The sequence below is a fragment of the Astatotilapia calliptera genome, chromosome 1 (genome assembly GCF_964374335.1).
Source record: "Astatotilapia calliptera chromosome 1, fAstCal68.1, whole genome shotgun sequence".
Classification (NCBI taxonomy): Eukaryota; Metazoa; Chordata; class Actinopteri; order Cichliformes; family Cichlidae; genus Astatotilapia; species Astatotilapia calliptera.
The window spans coordinates 34,367,362-34,389,906 of NC_137422.1; the positions used below are offsets into that span (position 1 = coordinate 34,367,362).

The following is a 22,545-nucleotide window of genomic DNA, read 5'->3' on the forward strand; positions in this document are numbered from 1 at the left end:
CTCTTGCAACGGTTGTATAGGGATCGAATGGCCCGTAGCAATGGGCCAGACACCCCATATTCCCGCAACACCTCCCACAGGACACCCCGAGGTACACGGTCGAATGCCTTCTCCAAGTCCACAAAACACATGTAGACTGGTTGGGCAAACTCCCATGCACCCTCAAGTATCCTGGAGAGGATAAAGAGCTGGTCCAGTGTTCCGCGACCAGGACAAAAACCGCATTGTTCCTCCTGTATCCGAGGTTCGACTAACGGACGAACTCTCCTTTCCAGCACCCTGGCATAGACTTTCCCAGGGAGGCTGAGGAGTGTGAGCCCCCTGTAGTTGGAACACACCCTCCGGTCCCCTTTCTTAAAGATGGGGACCACCACCCCGGTCTGCCAGTCCACAGGTACTGCCCCTGATCTCCACGCAACATTGCAGAGGCGTGTCAACCAGGACAGCCCTACAACGTCCAGAGCCTTCAGGAACTCGGGGCGGACCTCATCAACACCAGGGGCTCTGCCACCAAGGAGTTGTTTAACTGGCTCAGTGACCTCGCCTCCGGAAATTGGCGGGTCATTCCCCTCATCCCCAGACTCTGCTTCCTCCTCGGAAGACGTGTCAGTGGGATTAAGGAGGTCCTCGAAGTATTCCTTCCACCGCCTGACAATTTTCTCAGTCGACGTCAGCAGCGCTCCACCAGCACTATTCACAGTGCAGGTAGAGCACCGCTTTCCCCTCCTGAGACGTCTGACGGTTTGCCAGAATCTCTTTGAGGCAGTCCGAAAGTCTTTTTCCATGGCCTCTCCGAACTCCTCCCACACCCGAGTTTTTGCTTCAGCCACTGCCCGAGCCGCATTCCACTTGGCCTGTCGATACCTGTCGGCTGCCTCCGGAGTCCCACAGGCTAACCAAGCCCGATAGTTCTCCTTCTTCAGCCTGGTGGCTCCCTTCACCTCTGGTGTCCACCATTTGGTTCGGGGATTACCACCACGGCAGGCACCAACCACCTTGCGGCCGCAGCTCAATGCAGCAGCTTCGGCAATGGAGACGCTGAACATGGTCCATTCGGACTCAATGTCCCCAGTCTCCCTCGGAATGCTGTTGAAGCTCTGCCAGAGGTGTGCGTTGAAGATCTCGCGGACTGGGGCCTCTGCTAGACGTTCCCAGCACACCCTCACTACGCGTTTAGGTGCACCAGGTCTGTCCAGCGGATCTCTTGTGTTATTATCTGCTTCACAGAGACACTGAAATCCAATTTTATGTCCTTCACAGATTTCTTTATATCCATCTGTTTATCGTTCACATTTCCCCTCGTCTGATCTACTTGTGTTCATCTCCGTCTTTCATTCTTTTACTTCATTTCCACCGCTCTCATCTGCTTTGTTCACGTATCACAAACCAAGGAGCAGTTTTTCATTTCTCTTCCTACAGGCCTGACATGACGATAACATCTTTCATAAAGACTTTAATAATCTGCGGGTCCTCGTTTATGAAACCTTTTCAAGTTGCTGCATGAGTTTATTCTTCTCTCTACATCGCTCCGCTGCTGCTACAGGATTGTTATTATTGTTATTTAGATGATACATTTACCACTTCGCTGTTAATCAGTGAATTTCAAAATCAAAGAAAAGTAAAACCTTAAGAGTTTTGCAGAAAACAAACAGCCTGTTCAGCTTTTTTTAAACCATAAAGTCTAATAGTTTTCAGTTATTTAAAGAGCATTTGCAGATGATTTCCACATCACCTACCAGCGTCATGTTATATCACACTACATGACGTAATGTTTTCCTGCCAGTGACTACCAGGCACAGTGAAATCTTCTACAATGTCCGACATGAGTTGTTCAATACACATTAGAGGTTTCTTACTACACTCTGCTATGACATTGTGTAATGTGATGTGTTTGCACCAAGATAATGGTACAGGTCTGGGTTTATTTCTGTCCTTCACATTAGCAGTGGCCTATTTAAGCTACAAACCGCACTTCAGTCTGCCTGGCTGGCCCTTCTGAGCCAAGCTCTCCTTACACACTTTCACTCAGTTTGTGGGTTCGCATGGAGGGCCAGCCACATTAAGAGCTCTTTCCAACCAACTAGACTTAATTGAAGTGCCTTAAAAACCCTCCAAGTCTGCACTAATGCAGGTTTACTAACCACACTTTTACATCTGATATGGAGGAAACTGTGCACTTACAAGTATTAATTCAGTTTGGTTATTTACTGTCTCAGCGATAAAAAATAGCCTTCATCTAAAAGTGGAGTTTTGTTTTTGTGTTTCTAAATGCCAATATTAAAGAAAAAGGAAGACGAAAAATAATGACGCAGGATCATTTTGAAAATCATGTTAACACCTGAATTCAGAGTAGATGCTGAAAAGCCACATAATTATATAACAGCTGTGCAGAGGTTTGTCTTCTGCTTTTATACCTTTGCTCGTCTGTTTTCACCCTGTCTATGTCTTCTTCACCTGATCTACTGGCTGACTCTCTTTGTACAAACAGTCATTTTATTGTGTCTGTCTCGCTCATTTATCAGTCATTAAAACAAAACAGCGCTCATGTCGCTCATTGCTCCTGTCCAATTTGCACGAGACAACGACATATTACATCACCGACTGTAAGTGGCAGAAAATTAATGGCTCAGGAATAATAATGATGAATTGACTGGAAATTTTTACAACTGGAAATTAAACATCTGAGCATAAAAGGGGAACTTAGTCAGAAAAGCAGCCTAAGATTTTATTCTGGGATCTTGAAGATGGATGCAAGTTTATTTTAATTATATACTTTCCTGACTATTAGCTTCTGTCATTTTATATCTTCTCCGCTCCCTCAACAGACACTCGCCTGATTTACTCACCTATCCTGTTTTTGGTCTTTGGTTTGAATATGTCATGACTTTCAATACACATGTGGCTCATACTGAAGATAGAAATAAATTATCTGAGCTAAAACTACACATACGTCAGTGACTGTGACTAATCTGTAGGATGGTGCCAGAAAAAAGTGAATGTTCAGATTTATTATACAAGGTTGTTTTTTAATCTGTCAGTTTCTGTTGTTTTAATAATAAAGAAAATAATTATTTTAATAAGTAGGATTACTTCAATAAGTGGGATTATCCTTCAAAACGCATCATTTTTCAAATCATAGCTACCCTACAAATAACACTTAATCTTTACAGAAGAAGCACACACTGTAGAACCAAATTAATACAGTATCAGCATGCTAACCCTTCAGGGACACATATTTAATTTCTTTCGATGTGAATGAAAAGCTTGGTATGTAGAGTAGGTCTCCCAAAGGACTTCCATTTGTCACTCATGGCTTTCTCTCATTAGACATGGTCATTTGTCCAGGGGTTAGTGTGAAGCCATGTCTCCATTTCTGCAGCCAGTGTGAATACACCGATAACTAAAGGACATATGAACAGCTGTTTATTGCTTTCATCTTGGTAGCACTTAAAGCTAGAATATCCTGCTGACATGTAAGCTAAAAGTAAAAACAACAATATCTTGTTTTTTTTCCTGGCTCAATGGAATGACAAGTAATTTAGGCATCGTAGGTAATTCAAATGATACTGTACCATAAGAGAGAAATCTAAATAAGTATAGATTTGGAACTATATATATACATACATATATATACATACATACATACATACATACATACACACACATATATATATATATATATATATATATATATATATATATATATATATATATATATATATATATATATATACATGTATGTGTGTGTGTGTGTGTGTGTGTGTGTGTGTGTGTGTGTGTGTGTGTGTGTGTGTGTGTGTGTGTGTGTGTGTGAATATTTTTTTCAGCAACAAGAAGAACAAGGATTCTTTCAAACAGAGCTCTGATCTCAACATCTTAGGGTCAGTCTGGATCACACAAAAACACAGAAAACACTGGTGCAGCTTAAATTCACTGTGACAAACTGCAGAGTTCTCCAAATATTGACCTCCTGATTAAGTTAGTGTACTTCAGCAAGTGTTCAGCGCTTGGCATCCTGCTATTTTTAGATCCCTCTGTTGAGAGTCTTGTTCTGACCACTTGTGCATTTGTGAAACTTAATCCATCAAACTCATCTAACTTGTTTGTTGAGGATCATCTGTTATGATAAATGTTGATCCACAGGCTAAACAGCAGTCGTCATTGAAACAATCAATGGGTTCAAAGCCTCAGAATCAGGTCAGTAGTGCAAACAGGAGCACAGTTATCGTTCTTCCAGGCTTACAAGCCTGATGGACGACATTTATTGCAAGCCATTTTAACTGTGAGGTGTGCCATAGCTATCACACAGCATGTTGACAACATTTTCTGGCCACACTAGCACACCTAGTGTTCATCACTGTCCTACTCAAGCAAATCTTTTGTCCTTTGCTCAGAATTGTTTAAGGATTGCTATTGTGACACAGTGGAGGAGCTCTACCATGCACTGGACATGCACAAGTGCAAGTCCTCAAAAGAAGAAGAGGAGGTCCATCAGGTATTTAAGTACAGGGTCAAAGAATACTACTTTGTGGAAGTTATAGAAAGTTTAGTAGGCCAAGTGTAGATCTTTTGGGACTGACTAACCAAGTAAATCCATGTGAAAACTCAACCTTAGACATTAAGCAGAAGCACAGGCGAGGGGCATGTACAAGAACAAGAAGATCTCACAGTTCTGGTAAATCAGCTTCTCTCTCTCTCTCTCATGTCTTTTGTATCTGTTAATGTGATGTGTGTCATTGAATCACTGGACTCACCTCCTCCACAAGAGCCAGCATGCGCCGAGTACTCTCCAGAGACTGCAGGGAGAGTAAGAGAAAGATTAGCAAAGGATTAACTTAGAGTCCAAAGGAGAGCAAACACAGACACACGGTGTGGCACCTGTAACAAATTTCTCAACAACATCTCAGTGTGTTAACGTAGAAAATGTATTAAAAACATAAGGTGGAAAGGGAGAACGGAGGACCACTAATATGGTAAGACGAATGAGTGTCACTCAGTAATATAGTTACACCTAGATGTTCCTCTCCTCTTGTCTGATTCCATGATTCCTACTGTTATTTGCTTTGCCTCCTGTTGCTCTATCAATCTAACGTTCCACCCATTTCTCCTCTTTTCCTTTCCTCTATTCCCATCACTGGCCCTACATTATCTCCTCATGAATGTTTAATAATGCCATTTGAGCTGATCCATTATTCTGCAGCATGGAATTATCTGCTCTTCCTGAGCTCCTCTCATCTCATTAAAAAAGGGCAGAGTTCTTCCTTATCCAAAAAAAGCACTTTCTTGATGAAAGATTCTTAGAGCTCCAAATGCTGAAACAAGCTGAGGTCACTTTAGCAGCTGTATCTGTCAGCTTGCAGGCTTTGGAGATACATTTGTGTCCTTATGAGAACGGTCCATTTTCAAATGTCAAATTATAATTGGAATGTCACAGAAAAATCAGTTTTTACTGGAGATTTCAGTTTTTATGCTTGTTCCCTGTTTATGTGGTAACTTTGCCAGTGAGCTACATTATCATTAGTTAAAACTTGGCGCTGTTGCCTGAAGGAGTTCTCTGCATGTTTGTAGCTGATGTAAGTGATTAATTACAAAGTAAATTTTTAAACAATAGCTCATAAATAGCAGAATGATTTGGAATCGCAGTGTTTCACACAGAGCTGGATTGTTTTTACTTTGTATTTAAAGATGCAGAGGGCACAGGCTTGTTCTCGTAAATAAATTATTCACGATAAAATTTACAGTTATTGTAAATAATATTCATCATCCTGTGAATGGACTACAGATCCACCATCTTAGATACAGTTGGCAACAGTAGTCCTTATTCTGCTCTGCAGCCTCGATTAGCTTCAACGTAGCAGCACATGAAATACATTAGGTTCATAATTTATCGGACAAAGACGCAGGTTTTATGGTTTTTCCTGAAAACCACCACAGGTGAGTTTAAATCAAATAACCATGGTGTGATTTAAGTGCAGTCTTTGAGTCTGCACAACAAAAAGAAAAAGAACGACGTCTTTCAGTCTGCACTGTTTGATTTAAAATCCAACTGTGTCTTTGTTCTACAAATTATGGACCTAACTGCATAAAAGAGGCAGTGCTACTGTTGCCAGTTGTTGTCTGGATGGTGGAGTTGGAGTCTGACAGCTAACAGTTCAATCTATCTGGACCACAGAGAAACACTAGATAGAAAGGAACAGCGTCAGCCAATAATGGGCTAAATTGAATGGATCTTCATTTCACACTGACAGAAAAATAGAGAATAGATTGTAATAAATATTCAGGCAGCTGTCAATATTGCAGGAAAGCAGCAATTTATATCTATGAGAAATATTACAGTGTAACTGTCACATATTGTAAATTAAAGATAAAAAATATACTCTATTATACTACTACTATATATTTTCAGCCTTATAGGAAATATTTTTTCTGTAAATCCCATCTCTTTAAAGTGGATTTATTCTGCTCATTTTCACTTATATAGTTTTATTCTTTTAGAGTAGCTTTGGATTTGATTCTCAGTTGCATCTAATCCTCAGTTTTAGCTCCAGTCTCTTCAAAGCCAGGCTCCAGCTTTCTTCTGATTGGCTATCCTGTGTTTATAAATGGTTTAAACAGCAGGTGGGTGGGGCTTATGCGTCCAGAGGAGAGGAGAACACCTAGTATATACATATTTAGGATATCATTTTTCACTGGCATGATACAGAGCCACAAATATGAAAAAAACTGTCTGATCATGAGCTTTTAGAGGAGTCTTAAGAAACAACAATGTGTAGAACAGAAATGAAAAACACTTTAACAACAACAACAAAAACCTCTAAAAAACATGTTTCTCTTACTGTACCTCATCAGCTATCTGGTCTGCACGTGTCTGCAGATCGGCCAGCTCATTGCGCATGTCCGATTCGTCTGCCATGACGACTGTTGTACTTTGACGTCAAAGAAGAAAAACTAGAAAAATAGAGAGAAGAAGAAGGGGAGAAGCAGGGTTAGTGCACCAACAACACAACAAAATCTATTGCACAAAAGATGCTTTGAACAGCAGACAAATCACAGGGAAGAATCTGATTTCTGAAAGTAAGTTGTTGTTCAAATTAAAAAGCTAAACAAAACAAAGAGACACATGATGCTGTCATTAGTGGGAGTGTTTTTGCTTCAGGACTCAGCCCAAGTTTGAGTGACCTCTGAGTTGGAAGGATTATCTACAGTGGGGCAAAATAGTATTTAGTCAGCCACCGATTGTGCAAGTTCCCCCACCTAAAATGATGACAGAGGTCAGTAATTTGCACCAGAGGTACACTTCAACTGTGAGAGACAGAATGTGGAAAAAAAAAATCCATGAATCCACATGGTAGGATTTGTAAAGAATTTATTCGTAAATTAGGGTGGAAAATAAGTATTTGGTCAATAACAAAAATACAACTCAATACTTTGTAACATAACCTTTGTTGGCAATAACAGAGGTCAAACGTTTACTATAGGTCTTTACCAGGTTTGCACACACAGTAGCTGGTATTTTGGCCCATTCCTCCATGCAGATCTTCTCGAGAGCAGTGATGTTTTGGGGCTGTCGCCGAGCAACACGGACTTTCAACTCCCGCCACAGATTTTCTATGGGGTTGAGGTCTGGAGACTGGCTAGGCCACTCCAGGACTTTCAAATGCTTCTTACGGAGCCACTCCTTTGTTGCCCGGGCGGTGTGTTTTGGATCATTGTCATGTTGGAAGACCCAGCCTCATTTCATCTTCAAAGTTCTCACTGATGGAAGGAGGTTTTGGCTCAAAATCTCACGATACATGGCCCCATTCATTCTGTCCTTAACACGGATCAGTCGTCCTGTCCCCTTGGCAGAAAAACAGCCCCATAGCATGATGTTTCCACCCCCATGCTTCACAGTAGGTATGGTGTTCTTGGGATGCAACTCAGTATTCTTCTTCCTCCAAACACGACGAGTTGAGTTTATACCAAAAAGTTCTACTTTGGTTTCATCTGACCACATGACATTCTCCCAATCCTCTGCTGCATCATCCAGATCGAGGGAGATTTTCAGTGGTCTTGTATGTCTTCCATTTCCTGATGATTGCTCCCACAGTTGATTTTTTTCACACCAAGCTGCTTGCCTATTGTAGATTCACTCTTCCCAGTCTGGTGCAGGTCTACAATACTTTTCCTGGTGTCCTTCGAAAGCTCTTTGGTCTTGGCCATGGCGGAGTTTGGAGTCTGACTGTTTGAGGCTGTGGACAGGTGTCTTTTATACAGATGATGAGTTCAAACAGGTGCCATTCATACAGGTAACGAGTGGGGGACAGAAAAGCTTCTTACAGAAGACGTTACAGGTCTGTGAGGGCCAGAGATTTTCCTTGTTTGAGGTGACCAAATACTTATTTTCCATCCTGATTTACGAATAAATTCTTTACAAATCCTACCATGTGAATTCATGGATTTTTTTTTCACATTCTGTCTCTCACAGTTGAAGTGTACCTCTAGTGCAAATTACTGACCTCTGTCATCATTTTAAGTGGGGGAACTTGCACAATCGGTGGCTGACTAAATACTTTTTTTCCCCACTGTAACATAGGATTTAAAGTTTGAGTAAAAGTATGACTGCAAACTAAAATCCAGCAACATGTTACAAGACATTTACCACAACTACCTTCAACCTGCTGAATACAATTCTTACTGCCAATCAAACACAATAAAAATTACTTAGCACTTAGCTCTCTATCCAAAAAGCAGTTCTGGAGAACCATCCTGGCAGTGCAAAGGCAGGGAAGCACAGACTTAAATTCATTTGATCCAATTCAAATTAAAGCAAGATATCCCATTTACATTTAGTGTTACCATGCAACCTATAAACACACAACCCATCTGCACTGAGAAAACAGCTGAATTCACGATTTAAATATACCGAGATGACGCACGTGGAGGTGTACATGTTAGAACTGAGTGTGAATCTCAGTCACACACACACAGACTGACCACGCTTTGTAAAAAAAAAAAAAGTGTCTCACAAGCTGAAAGGTCACCTAATTCTGCTACTGTCTCCAAACTAAAGTAAGCCAGACAAAGGCACAGGTGTTAGCAGTAATCTTTAATCTCTGCATTGAAAAAAAGAATACAGCCAGCAGCACTGCTTCTCTTGTCCTCGGATGTACCTAGATCCGATCAAACTATGTGCACAATCAAGATGAGTGGAAACTTTTTAATTCCAGAGGTCCAAGGATTATATTTCAGTGTCCACATAGGAATCATGAGAGAACGGAACCTCGGTCTCTCTCTGATACAGGTGCTTTTTACTGACTTTCAGAATTCTGAAGTTAAAGCTTGGCAAAATTAACATTTACCACCTGCACTATAATCCAATTTTAGGGGCAGAAAACAACATATGTGAACTGCTATAACCAGAAAAGTATCATGGAAACACTGCTGTGACGGATGCCGTGAGTTCAAGCCACTACCCTGCTAACCCTGATCTTCTTCCTCTGGAACCAGTGATCATTTAAGATGAACGAGGGAGGAGTGCCATGATGATTCTAGTTAGAAGAAAGAGTCAGGACAGGAGACAGGGGTCTATTTTTGTTGCTCTGATGCACTGCCAGGCAGTTTTTCATACAGCCACACACAGTAGAGCCGGAGGTATGGTTCATGAAAAATATATGTGGCTGTTACTCCGCAGTCTGACAGAGTAAGTCTGCTGCTGGTTGGGACGGCACTGATGAGAGGCTGAGGAGACAAAAGAAACCAGCTCAGATGCTTTTGTTTCCTTCACTCAATTATGCCTGCAATGAGGCAAAGAATCAGGTCTGAGCAGATCTCATTTATAAGTGTAATGAATTTTTGTTTCTACTGCACAAATCACATTGAAGAGATTTTGCTGTGATGAGGCTTGTTGCTGATATATATTTAACCACCCAGCAGCTTTCAATTCAGGATCATTAAAGCTTTATGTAAGCTAATCTACTGCAGCGTAAAGTATAGCAAAGGGACCAACAGACCGTTGGTTTCTGCACTCTATAAAGCTTTGTGGTGGAGGATTTTTATTAGATTACCACTGCAAAATAGCATGTATGCTCATGATTAAAAGTGGAAGTTATTTTTCTACATTGATTGTAAGTCACCATCATTTTCATGTTTTATGACAATGTAAAACTCTGAATTTCTCATAAATTACACAAACGACCAGTTTTTGAGACATTCAAATGAGGTTTTCTGCCATCAATCAAGCATGGTCAGTTAGTGCCACAGCTGGATGTTTGATAAAATATTGCCTATTTTTGCCCCTCCTTCTGTCTGTCCGCCTCTGCCTCGATCCCAATGGAGTCGTCACAGCCGTTAATAATTGAACATGTGCCGGGAAAAAAAGATGGAACGGAAAGAGAAAAATCAGTCCTTTTCCTCATTCGTGCTCTGTGCGCGCGCACATGTGTGTGTTGTGTCTGCTCAGCCTTGTATGTAATTTTGCTTTAAAATATTTATGTTGACATTTTACATTTTAGCCATGTGACTAATGCTATAATGGAGAGCTGCTTACACTGAGTGCAACAGCAGAATGAGTTAGCTTACAGATCAACAGCATTACGGGTTATCTTTCAGATTATGAAAAAACCTTGTTGAAGTCACCTTTTATGTGTATTTTTTCAAACTTTTCTAACAGAAATGAGAAAGCCTGCAGTTCTTCTAGGTGTCATTTGAGGCCAAGTCTGAGACAAACTTTATTGCATTAAAAATCATATTAACAGGCTGGTGACAAACAAATAGTTTACCCCGTATTGTTAATTTCCCCTTCATAACAGCTGTGAGTGGGGTGGCAGCTGTCCCAGTCAGTATCTGCTGGGTGTCAACCATTACACTGAGCCAATAAACTGGGCTTCTTTGCTGTTTGTGTACTATCGGTGTCTTTTTTAATTGATTATCTGACTAAAATTAGGTCTTGCTGTGCATCCCAATGTGTGTGTTTGTTTTTTTAATGTTCCTCGACACAAATTTCCCAGTTTTATTTCATATCCCACAAGACATTTTTCATCACTCTGTGCTCACATGTAGCCTACTGATTTGGATTTGGAGTGGTGGGGGAATAAGTTCTCTTGACATTCATGCCAAATACAATGATATTAGTTAAAATACAGGGGCTGCCACTTCTTTCAAAACGTTATATTCCTGGCTGCCACTGTCACTACCAATGACTGTAGAAAACTGTTGTCTACAGTCAATATCACTACAAAAATATATTAAGTCTATCTATAAAATCTATTTCCTACTGAAATGCATTACTTATAAATTCCTGTTCACTAACAATAAAAAAACTGACACTGTAAAAAACATTGTAATGTCACAGTCCTGGGTCTTTGACCTAGAGTTTTGATTTTAACTTTGGATGTTGTATATGTGTGTCAGGGTTCCTGGGTCGGTGACCCAGTATTTTCAGTTCACGTTCACTGTTTATCTTCTGCCTGTTCCACTTCCTGTTTTATTGTGTTAGCCTTGGTCCATGTGCATTATGTTCCGTCCTCTTCCCGTTTATCATTAGTTCATTATGTTCAGCTGTGTACTCACCAGGTTCTAATCTCTCATCACTCAGCCTGTGTATTTATGTCCCTCAGTTCAACCAGTCCAATGTCGTGTCATTGATGTTATTGTGATGTTGTTCTCGCCGCTGGCCCCAGTGTTTTCTGGCATTTTCAACTCCTCACTGCAGGCATGTCATGTGCCTGCCTGCTTCAAGTCCTCTACCATAATCCCTGTCCCCAAGAAACCTAGGATCACTGGACTAAATGACTACAGACCCGTGGCTCTGACATCTGTGGTCATGAAGTCATTTGAGCGCCTAGTTCTCTCCCATCTCAAGACCCTCACGGCCCCCCTCCTGGACCCCCTGCAGTTTGCATATAGAGCCAACAGGTCTGTAGACGACGCCATCAACATGGCCCTACACTTCATCCTGCAGCATCTGGACTCCCCAGGAACCTACGCCAGGATCCTGTTTGTGGACTTCAGCTCTGCCTTCAACACCATCCTTCCAGACCATCTCCGAGGCAAGCTTTCCCAGATGAATGTGCCTGATCCCATCTGCCGGTGGATCACTGACTTCCTGACGGACAGGAAGCAGCACGTGAGGCTGGGGAAGAATGTCTCGGACTCCCGGACCATCAGCACCGGCTCCCCTCAGGGCTGTGTTCTTTCTCCTCTGCTCTTCTCCCTGTACACCAACTGCTGCACCTCCACCCACCAGTCTGTCAAGCTAATCAAGTTCGCAGATGACACCACCGTCATTGGGCTCATCTCTGACGGGGATGAGTCTGCCTACAGGAGGGAGGTTGAACGTCTGGTGTCCTGGTGCAGCCACAACAACCTGGTGCTGAATGCCCAGAAGACAGTGGAGATTATTGTGGACTTCAGGAAGCACACAGCCCCACTCCCCCCCATCATCCTGACTGACACCCCCATCACCTCTGTGGACTCATTCCGCTTCCTGGGTACCACCATCACCCAGGACCTGAAGTGGGAACCCACCATCACCTCCGTCATCAAGAAAGCCCAGCAGAGGATGTACTTCCTGAGGCAGCTGAAGAAATTCAACCTGCCAACACGGACGATGATGCAATTCTACACTGCAATCATCGAGTCCATCCTCACCTCCTCCATCACCGTGTGGTACGCTGGAGCCACTATCAGGGACAAACAGAGACTGCAGCGTGTTGTGCGCTCTGCTGAGAAGGTGATTGGCTGCAGACTCCCATCTCTGCAGGACCTGTACACCTCCAGGACACTGCAGCGTGCAGCCCGGATCTCAGCTGACCCTTCTCACCCTGGACACAGTCTGTTTGACCTGCTCCCCTCAGGCAGGAGGCTCCGGTCCATTCGCACCAGAACCTCTCGCCACAAGAACAGTTTCTTCCCCTCTGCTGTTGGACACATGAACAATAACCACATGACTGTCCCCGCCACTCACACATGACCCTACGCTGTGTCACTGCATCATTTCATGTCTGGCACTGATCACCACCTGCACTCATGTATATATCTTTCTACGTAGCACTCTTAATTCTTATTCTCATGTATATATCTCATGTATATCTCATGCACATATCTTTCTTTCTACATAGCACTTTAATTCTTATTGTCTGCACTGAAGCACCGCAGCAAATTCCTAATGTTGTAAACCTCAACATCTGGCAATAAACCCATTCTGATTCTGATTCTGATTCTGATTCTGATTCTGTTAGGTTGTCCTCTGTTCAGTTCCGTCAGGTCAGCCGGTCAGTTGTCAGTCAGTCTTTCATTCATCCACTCAGTCAGTCGTCCAGCCGGCCAGCCGTTTCCTACTTCTGTTCTGTTTGTTCACTCCGTTGACAATAAAACACCAAGCTTCACCTACCTGTGAGTCCAGCGTTTGGGTCCTCCTTCTTTCGCCCACGACCTCATCCTGACAATGTGTACATCACATATTGTATGAGAAGTGTCATATAAATAAAGCCTTTTGTCTTGGGTCCCGTTTTGGCCCTTCCCATTATCAAATACAACACCATTAATCGTCATACTCTGAAGTGAAACATGTCTGAGTGTGTTTACAAACCCTTTGACCAGCAGCAGTACCTGAATTAAACAGTATTATAAGTCGTGTCAGGCCTGTACTCTCACATGTACTCTCAAACATGCTCTATGTTTTCTGTTCCTACTACACTTCAACACATCTACCCCAGTGTAATGTCCACTGTGTTATTGATCAGCCATTGATTGCTTATCTCTTTGCAGTGGCAGAGCTTCCTGTTTACTCACACATTGCACAGCTTCTTCTACTTCTTTCCTATACTGACTGAGGCCTTTCTCACCCTCCTTCTCAAGCCATCAAAACTTTATAAATTTAAAAACATCTTGTTCATTAATTTTTAATGTTAAAGTACATTTTCATTTAAATACAGTTCAATCATATCGTATTTTTGATACTGAAGTGAATAAACAGTATAAACAGTGTATTGCATGTCCAGCATACAACCATTCATTTTCTAAATCAAAAGGCCGCTGGTGAGCTGGACTTTTTTTTTCCTTTTTTTTCAACCTTGCTTTTTTCTACTTCCCACGATGGGTGAAGATGACCTGCTCCCATAAAATCTTATTGTGAGTTATTACTCATTTTATAAAAATAATAAACCAACTTGTATTTTTGCTGCTGACTCAAAAGGACAGCAACACTCAATTGTTTAGTTCATTCTAGTTCACACAATAGCGACGTTTTTAAAAATGCCAAACCTAGCCAGCTACTTTTGAAGTTTCTTAAACATCATCATTATCACCCCTGTGTATGTGCTCAATACAAAAACAAGTCGCCATTCACAGACTAGCGTGAGATATGAATTTGTAGAATCACATCACCAGCATCTATTGAGACTTGCAGCCAGTCACTTCAGCATCAATAGTGTGAAAACATTCACCCAGTCAACAGAGATGTACACACCGACTCCAAAGAGTAACAGACGCTCAGCACTTATGTGTACATTGCACAGTGCTGTGGCTACAGAATAGGGACACAGTCAGTGTTTAGACTAAAAGGGGAAATTGTTGTTTAGCGGTGGCAGAACATTGACATTCGTGGGCAGCAACGGGCTACCCATAAACCTGCAGAGAGCCTCTGTTGTCAGATGGGGCCGTGTCAACAATATGTGGTAAAACCAGATCAACAATCAAACGACCAACCACGAGCAAGCATCCAGCCATCTGCTGCGACAAGTCAGAGATCATCGGCAGCGTGCAAAAATTATGCAAAATTCTTTAGGTCCTTTTGTTTTCATTTTGGAATTTTTAAAAATGTGGAACTGAGATTGTTTTGAATTCACTGCTTGAGCTGTTCGTGCTGTTGATAAATACGGTTTCATAATCATTACAAGAAAGTAAGGAGCAGCACTCAACTGTAAAAAAAAAAAGAAAAATCAATAATGGATGTTGGTGAAACAGCTTCAAGAACATGTTTGGAAAGCATGAAATAGTAATTATGTGCTTGGGAATATGCTAAGATTAAACGATAGCAGCTTTATTTCTCTTCTTTTTTTTTGCCAGAACACTAAAAGAATTTGCATTAAAACTTTTTAAGCATCTATTACCATGCCAGATGACAGGATAAACGCCCAATTCCATAACAAGTATGACTTAAAGTATATAAGCCTGTGGTGGCAGATACATTGAGACAAAGGTCCAGTATTTCTGACCAGTTTTACTGGGACAAGGGGGACCAGAATTAGCCAGGTGGTTTTTATTTTGAACAGGACTAATGCAAGTACATAGCATGGATAGGAGAATAAACCAGCCTTCACGGAGTAGGCATGATTCTTCAACCAGAAACGAAATCCAGTGTCAAGGAGCAAAAACTAATCGGACATATACAGTAAGCAGTGCTAGCTTGGCAAACTCAGCTAAATGTTTTGTTTATTTGACAGTAACCCACATTTAGAAAGAATTTTTTAATTGTAGCATGAAAAATGACCCTCCCTCTATGACAGTCGCTTGCTCTTTAACACGCCTACTGTATTTCAAAGACACACACACACACCTACAGTTGTCATAACACACGTTCCGGTCATTCCCATCCCCCCTCCCAACCTACGGCCTTGCTGCCTGTCACTCGTCTTGACTGACAGCTGCTGTAAGGCCTGAACTGCCAGGCTCAGCCCATGGAGAGATTACAGTCAGGGGGAAAAGAGGATTTAGTCTCCACTGTTTTCTCTGCTCTCTCTCTCTCATACACACACACACTCGCCTCTCAGTTTGCCGGTAGCTTTCTTTGTTTTGCTTCCTCTTCTTTCAACGCCCTCTGGATGTTTACAGTGTTTGTCCAGGAAAGAGGAAGCATATTTTATAAAAACTTTATAGTAATTACCGTCTTATCTGTAGCTGAATGATGTAATACCTGAACATTTGGTATAATTTACTACACAGGAAAATGGACGGGATCTTTAGCAGAATGAGCATCAAAACTAAATGTAATGGGTGAACATAAAGTTCACTGAAGACACTGAAAGGTCACTGATGAATAATTGATTGATAATATTAATAGCATTAATCCTGAAAGCTGTTGAAGGTAGATGTGGAAACAGGATGAGAGAAGGTTTGAAAATAACAAGGACATGACCTCGATGAGAGAGAGTGTTGATGTTGTGTTTCAGAATCAGACATTTCACATTTTTCATTATAAATATGCAGATGGTCCAAAGAAAAGAGCACCAACGAAGCTCCAGAAGGAGAATGGATTAGGACTGTCACGATTAACACACCACTGTGGAGCTCCAGTCGTGGAAGAATCTAGCGACAAATTATTTTAGTCAAAAACAAAGAACAACAGTTAAAGGACACAAACACAAATCCCACTTTGAAAACCCCGCTTTAAAAGCATCTACCTCTATGAAAAATAAAATGTATTTACTTTGGAAAAATAAACATTTTCATCTAATAAAAACTCAGAGAGATATGACTAGCAAACTGAAGTCCATTCACATGATGAATCATATGTTTTCAGTGAGTTATTGTTTTAATATAATGTGTTTCTCACACGGTGTGCGTGAATCATCTTCAAATCATCTCCTCTGGAGTAAAGTGGAGCACATTTTCATATCTTGCTGATATTAAAACACAAAATGTTGCTGGAGCAAATTACAACAGGCACTTAAGACACACACCAGTGATTATTTATATATTTGCTGAGGTGTGCGCAGGTGAGGCAAAGCAAATAAGCCTTCGTTCATGAGCTGTAACACTCAGATTTAAGGCTGTTCTCTCAGTTGCTGTACAATATGCCTGATATACAGAACACACTGGCGTGCACAGAGGTGCAGGAAAGTTTTGTGTTTCCTTTCACTGATGCTAGTGTGCTTGAGCATTTGTTGTCTTCAAACTATAGACAGTATAAATGTAGGATGTAGGCAGCGTCACATCAACCGTTGCTTTGACACCGTTATAAAGCCTAAATTAGTATTTTCATTTTCACCAATGTTGTGTTTTGAAATTCCTTCTTTGTGACAAATGAGGTGTGGTCTAACTTTAAAGCCACAGGCTTAAAGGAGGATAATCTTCCTTTCTGACTCTTAGAATGACCAAAATTGACAAAATTGACTTTATACTTCTTTGTATCATTTGAAATAAGCAACTGAGTCCAGAAACTCATGAGAAAATGTTTTCAGAGGTTAAAGCTGAGGCCCATTCCACCTAAACTTCTATAGAACGAGAAGTCTTTTTGAACATCAGAGAGAAGGAAAGTTCTCATTTGGCTTCATTTTTCAGACTCAGAAGCTACGTCCATGTTTTATACTCTCTGGGGATGATATATGGGCGACAGCAGTTCCCCAATCACACATGAGTAACATAAATAAAATAAAAATAATGAACTCAACCAACCCTGATAGCTAACGTATCTAAATGGTCAGATTTAATATATATTACCAAAGCTGAACTAAAATTGTTGCTACAAAAAAAAAAAAACCTCACACAGTGATCAAGCACGGTTAGCATCCCCCTAGTTGCACCCAAGTTTGCTGACATGATCCACTGGCATGTGAGTCGGGGGATCATGTCAACATGTCACTGGAGGAAATGAAAAATGCTGAGGTCAGCTTAACACTGATTCGTCACTCACCATGCTCATCACACAGCAACAAAAATCATCATGTGCTGGCTTGTTTCATATCATATCGTAGCTTCACATCAAAGGCTTCCAAACAAACAATAACTGAGTCACATCTAACAAACACCAACATATAACCGCAAAGAAATTTTTTTAGAAGATGTTAGCACTAGTCTGCAGTAAAGGAACAAAATAAATTTAGATACAACCATAAGTGCACAGTTACACTCTATGCAACATTAACACAGGACAGAATCAGGATTTAAAAAGTGAAGAGGCTCATGTTTAGCATCCAGCAGACTGTCAGTCTGTTGTGACAAACGGCCTCCGTTAGACCGAGTACACCGCCATCAATCAAGTGCCGTGTTCATTGGAGATAAACAATGTTTGTGAAGAAAATAGGACATCAGGACACCGTGGCAGCACTGAATCTGAGAGTCAAGAGAAACGAGGTCAGTCCATCAGTTTGTTGGCTGTATGTTTCTCACAGGCTTATAGAAGCACTAACCTAAACCTGAGATTTATATGTTTATTTATTGTATTTTTAGGATAGCTGCTGCACTTTTCCTTCTCTTTCATATGGGGGATTTTTCAGGTTACTTGGGTTGCTAGTGAAAATGAGCACTTCTGTTCCTATAATCTTCCTTTCTTTGCATAATTGCAATGAAATCTGGATGTGCAGTACTTAATGGCACTGAAATGAAGACTGTGGAGTCACTGGGTTTGTGGAAAGGTTGCAGTTCCGCCCAGCAAGAAAAGATTTCTCACACCTTTTGTTCTCATTACTGCAGAAATCTCTGGTAGTGCACCAGAAGCGCTGAGGGTACCAGAGGTGACATTAGTAATTATGACTAAAGGCAGAAAACAAATCTCTATTGGGATGACATTTAACACCCTCCTGTTCACTCACTCCCTCCTCTATTTGAACCAAACCTGACTTTTTGTATTGTTTCACTTCAGTGCCTCTGGAGCTTCTGCACAGCAGTAGATAAATGAGACTGCAACAAAAAGCTTCATAACACTGACAAAAGTCAGTTTTTATAAAACAGGCATGCGACCAGTTTTTCCTTGTCATTTTCTGTCCTAATAATAATTTGCAGAAACACATCACACAAAAGAAAATGTGTGGGAGAAGGTTAACACTTCTCTAGACCGAGAACCCAAGAAACTGAAAAAAAAAAACCCCACATGTGATGAACAGGACCAAGGACAAGAAGGCGAGCAGCAGTGGAGCAGATACTGCTGCGTTTGTGTGTTAAGGGTGGGACGAAGCAACATCCACCACTTCAAAGCATAACTATGTTTCATTATTTATTGGATGGAGCCAGGTCAATAATGCAACAGCAGTGTGCTACACACATATACTGTGTGTTTACAGGTGCTTTTGCACTCTTTTCCAATCCTAACCTGCTGACACATCATATGTGCAACATGTGAACATCTGGATAAGAAAGATAAGATGCAGAAACACTCATGTAAATACTACTTTTGATTTTAAGCCAAACAAACCTAACGAAGGAGGGACTGAAAAGTTCATCTCCTGATTGCCACTTTGCAGGTTTACACCTCTTACCTGCTGAAACTCAAATGCAGGTATGTCTTTGCAGCAAACAACATTATAATGTATATGCTTTAATGATAGGCATTGGCAGTTAATGTGTTATATCATTTAGTTTTTATAATGTGTGAAATTCTTTGACTACATTATGCCAAGTCATCCTTGACCTGAAAGATCCTGGAGGTAAAGTAAATAAATACTGTTTACATATGCAGGTGAGCTATTTTTTAGTCAATAAAATATTAGTTAATAACGTTTTTATTGTTGTGCATTGCAAAGCCGTGACATCAGAATCCATGCAGTGGAGGTTTCTCTCCCTCTTCATATAGCTGACTTATTTTGTGTGAATTCCTGAGATGTGACTTCTCTCCAGTTCCTGCCAGTTCCTTTGTTCACATACCTGACATGCATCAACTGATCACCAACGGGCAGTATATGAACCCCAGCTCTTCAACCCTGGACAGTGTTTAGGGAATAAGTTCCTCTCTAGGCTTGCAGTTCTTGTTGTGACCTCTGATGCCCTCAACTCTCTTCTCCAGATTTTCCACCTGCACCTTCCGTGTCTGTTATAGATCCCAGAGGCAAACTACTTGCCCCGCTTCCTCTGTAGTTCAATAAATCAGTGGTTTTTAAAGGTTTTTTTCTCACATGCCCAATATAAGAATCCCAAAAAGCTTGTCTCATTTAAAAAAAAAATACATTTTTAACAAAGATCTAGTTTTACATCTCGTCTGCTGTTGCTCAGCGCAGTACTAGTGGGGTTCACAGTTTGAGAAACACGGCATGTTTCCTGTTTTGTGGGTTTCAGTGTTCGGACTCAAGAATAATAAAACTGTAGGGGTTCTAAATCCTGTGCAGGCCTATTTGTTTTTAAAAAAAATTTAGGAAATTGGAAAGAGAAATCAATAAACTAATCACTAAATATAAAATCTCAATGTCTATCAAGATCAACATCCATCCTATGCACGGAAAGCTGCGTAACCCTGCAAGGATACTTTTCCATCTTGCGTCAGACAGACTGCTGTTAAGATGAAAAGGCTGATACCTTTCCATTTCACACACACACACTCACAAACACACTCATGCTCAGATACACTTGCATCCATCCCCCGTATGTACTAATGGCTTTTCAAGTTGATTTTCTCTTGGCTGGGTAAAGCTAAAAGTAACTGTAGTGACTCAGGAGCTAAAGTGGCCACTGACACTTGATTTATTACATTATCCATTCTCAGACAACCTTTGTATTACATCAGATAAATCCACACGATAGTGAAGGATCAGGATTTTTACAGTATCACCTGACCCAAACTGATCTGTTGGATAATTTGAAGCTTATGCAGAAACAATGTGTCTGTTATATCGGTACAGACAACAACAAAAAAAATTGCAGAATTCCAGTCATAAAAACCACTCCTGCATAAACACTGTACCACCATGTTGACCTATAAACAATAAATACACGTGCCAAGATGTGACCTGGACAGAGAGCATGATGAGAGCCTGAGGGCTAAACCATTCAGACAGTTCACCCACCCGTTTACGCCTGACTGCTGCTGCTGCATACATGGGCCAACATCAAAACATGCACAAATGCACAGACTGAGCAGCAGCGGCAGCAGCAACCTCTGGGGCTGAAAAACAAAGCCAAAAGAGTTCCTCTGCTGGTTGCTCGAGGCTGTCTCCAAATGTGAGTAAAACCATAGACTCCTTTGGTAAAATATGCAACCTTACTGCAGAAATAAGCATGTTTACAACCTGCTACAAAAAGAGTTTGGGTCTCTATAGCTAATTTCTGCACAGGGGTGAATTTTTATACAAGTGCCTTGACTATTCGAGTGTGAGTGTAGATGTAGATATTAGTCAAAGTCCTTAGGCATAAACAAAAGCGCTGTAGTACTACTTATAGTAGAAAGCGCTTTAGTGCTCAAATTGAGTAGAAAGACACAGCGCTTTGTGACTACCTGTCTATGAAAAGCGCTTAATAAATAAACTTTACTTACTTACTTACTTACTTATAAGCACCAGTCCAATGGTCTGCTGGCCAGATATCTGCAGAATTATTGAATTCATAGTGGTGTAAAGCACACCCACTCTGGAGTAGTGGAAACACATTCTGCATACTGATAAATAACACCCCTCTACGTGGCAGTTTGATGGATGAGTCTGGGTTTGACAAAAGCTAGAAACATTACCTTCATGACTTCACTGTCCCAGCTGTGACGTTTGGTGGAGGAGGGATAATGGTTTGGGGTTGCATTTGGGGGGCTCGCCTTGGCTCCTTAGTTCCAGTGAATAGAAATCTTAACAAGATATTTTGAACAGTTCTGTGCTTCTAACTTTGTGGGAAAAGTTAGGAGACACTGGAAAATTCACTGGAAAGTCCTCCAAGAAATGTGAATTTAAGATCGGGGCTTACAAAAGCTCCTGTAGATGTAATGTCAAGGTGGCCCAAAGCAAGGCTTCTAAAAATTAAAGAAATTATGACTTTTAAATTAAAAGGACTCAAAAAAGCAGGATGAATGTCAGTTACTGAGAGAACAGCTTTATAATCAAGCCTCCTGACAACCATCCAGGTTGACCATAGTGGTGGAGTGTGAATGGAACAAGCTGGTGTCCTGCCCAAAGCAACGCCCGCAGTGACAATATGGCTATAACGAATTAACACATTCCCTGTGGAGAGGCAGGATAGACACACAGAGAGAAATCTGCCGTGGAAAATCATTGAGGAAAAGCATAGGAAAATATTAAGACTTGTTATTTTTTTAAAAATCCACCAAAATGGCTTCATTTCTTATATTTTCCATTTATGCTTCAAAATCAAAGGGATTTATATATTTCTAGATAAACTGTACTGTAACGTGATGACTTCCCAGCCAAACATCAATGACATAAGAGGCAAATGGTCGACCACCTGGCAACAAGCATACAAAAATGCACCTTTTAAGATGCCAGGCTCTGATTTTGACACCTTTAGGAAAGCCAAAACATATGGAGGGGGCAGGTTCCCAGCATTCAGCCATTTTTGTCTCAGCTGAGCAGGGATGATGGAGCAGATTGCAATTCTGATATTTCCTCGTTATATAATCCAAAGTAGAGACAGACAGGCAGAAAGCTGCGGTTCAGATTAACAGAGAAGCAGACTTATGGAAAGACAGACATGAGGAGGCGGAGTAGCTGGTCAGAAAGAAAGTACACATTAAACTTTACATTAACACAGCCGGTTAAACTACTTTGCACAATTAAAGACACATTATTCCAGTAAAACCTTCCACATATTAAGAATAATATATAAAGCATCTACCACGCTCTCCAATTTTATGGCCTTTTAACTTTTACGGAGCGTCACAGTATTGCCAATAAAGTCGGCAGACAGAACAATGCGCAG

At 41.1% G+C, this 22,545-nt stretch overlaps 1 protein-coding gene across 2 annotated transcripts in view; it reads right to left on the bottom strand.

Moving 5' to 3' along the window:
* The window catches only part of LOC113026071 (synaptosomal-associated protein 25-B), a 42,644-nt gene that overhangs the window by 16,021 nt on the left and 4,078 nt on the right, over nucleotides 1–22,545 (bottom strand). For both annotated transcript variants that reach the window (XM_026174499.2, XM_026174506.2), the window contains exons 2-3: nucleotides 6,842–6,948; nucleotides 4,755–4,796 (exon numbers count right to left, since the gene is read on the bottom strand). In XM_026174499.2, the coding sequence (XP_026030284.1) occupies nucleotides 4,755–4,796; nucleotides 6,842–6,913 (114 nt within the window). In that variant the 5' untranslated portion in view covers nucleotides 6,914–6,948. The remainder of the gene's footprint in view (nucleotides 1–4,754; nucleotides 4,797–6,841; nucleotides 6,949–22,545) is intronic.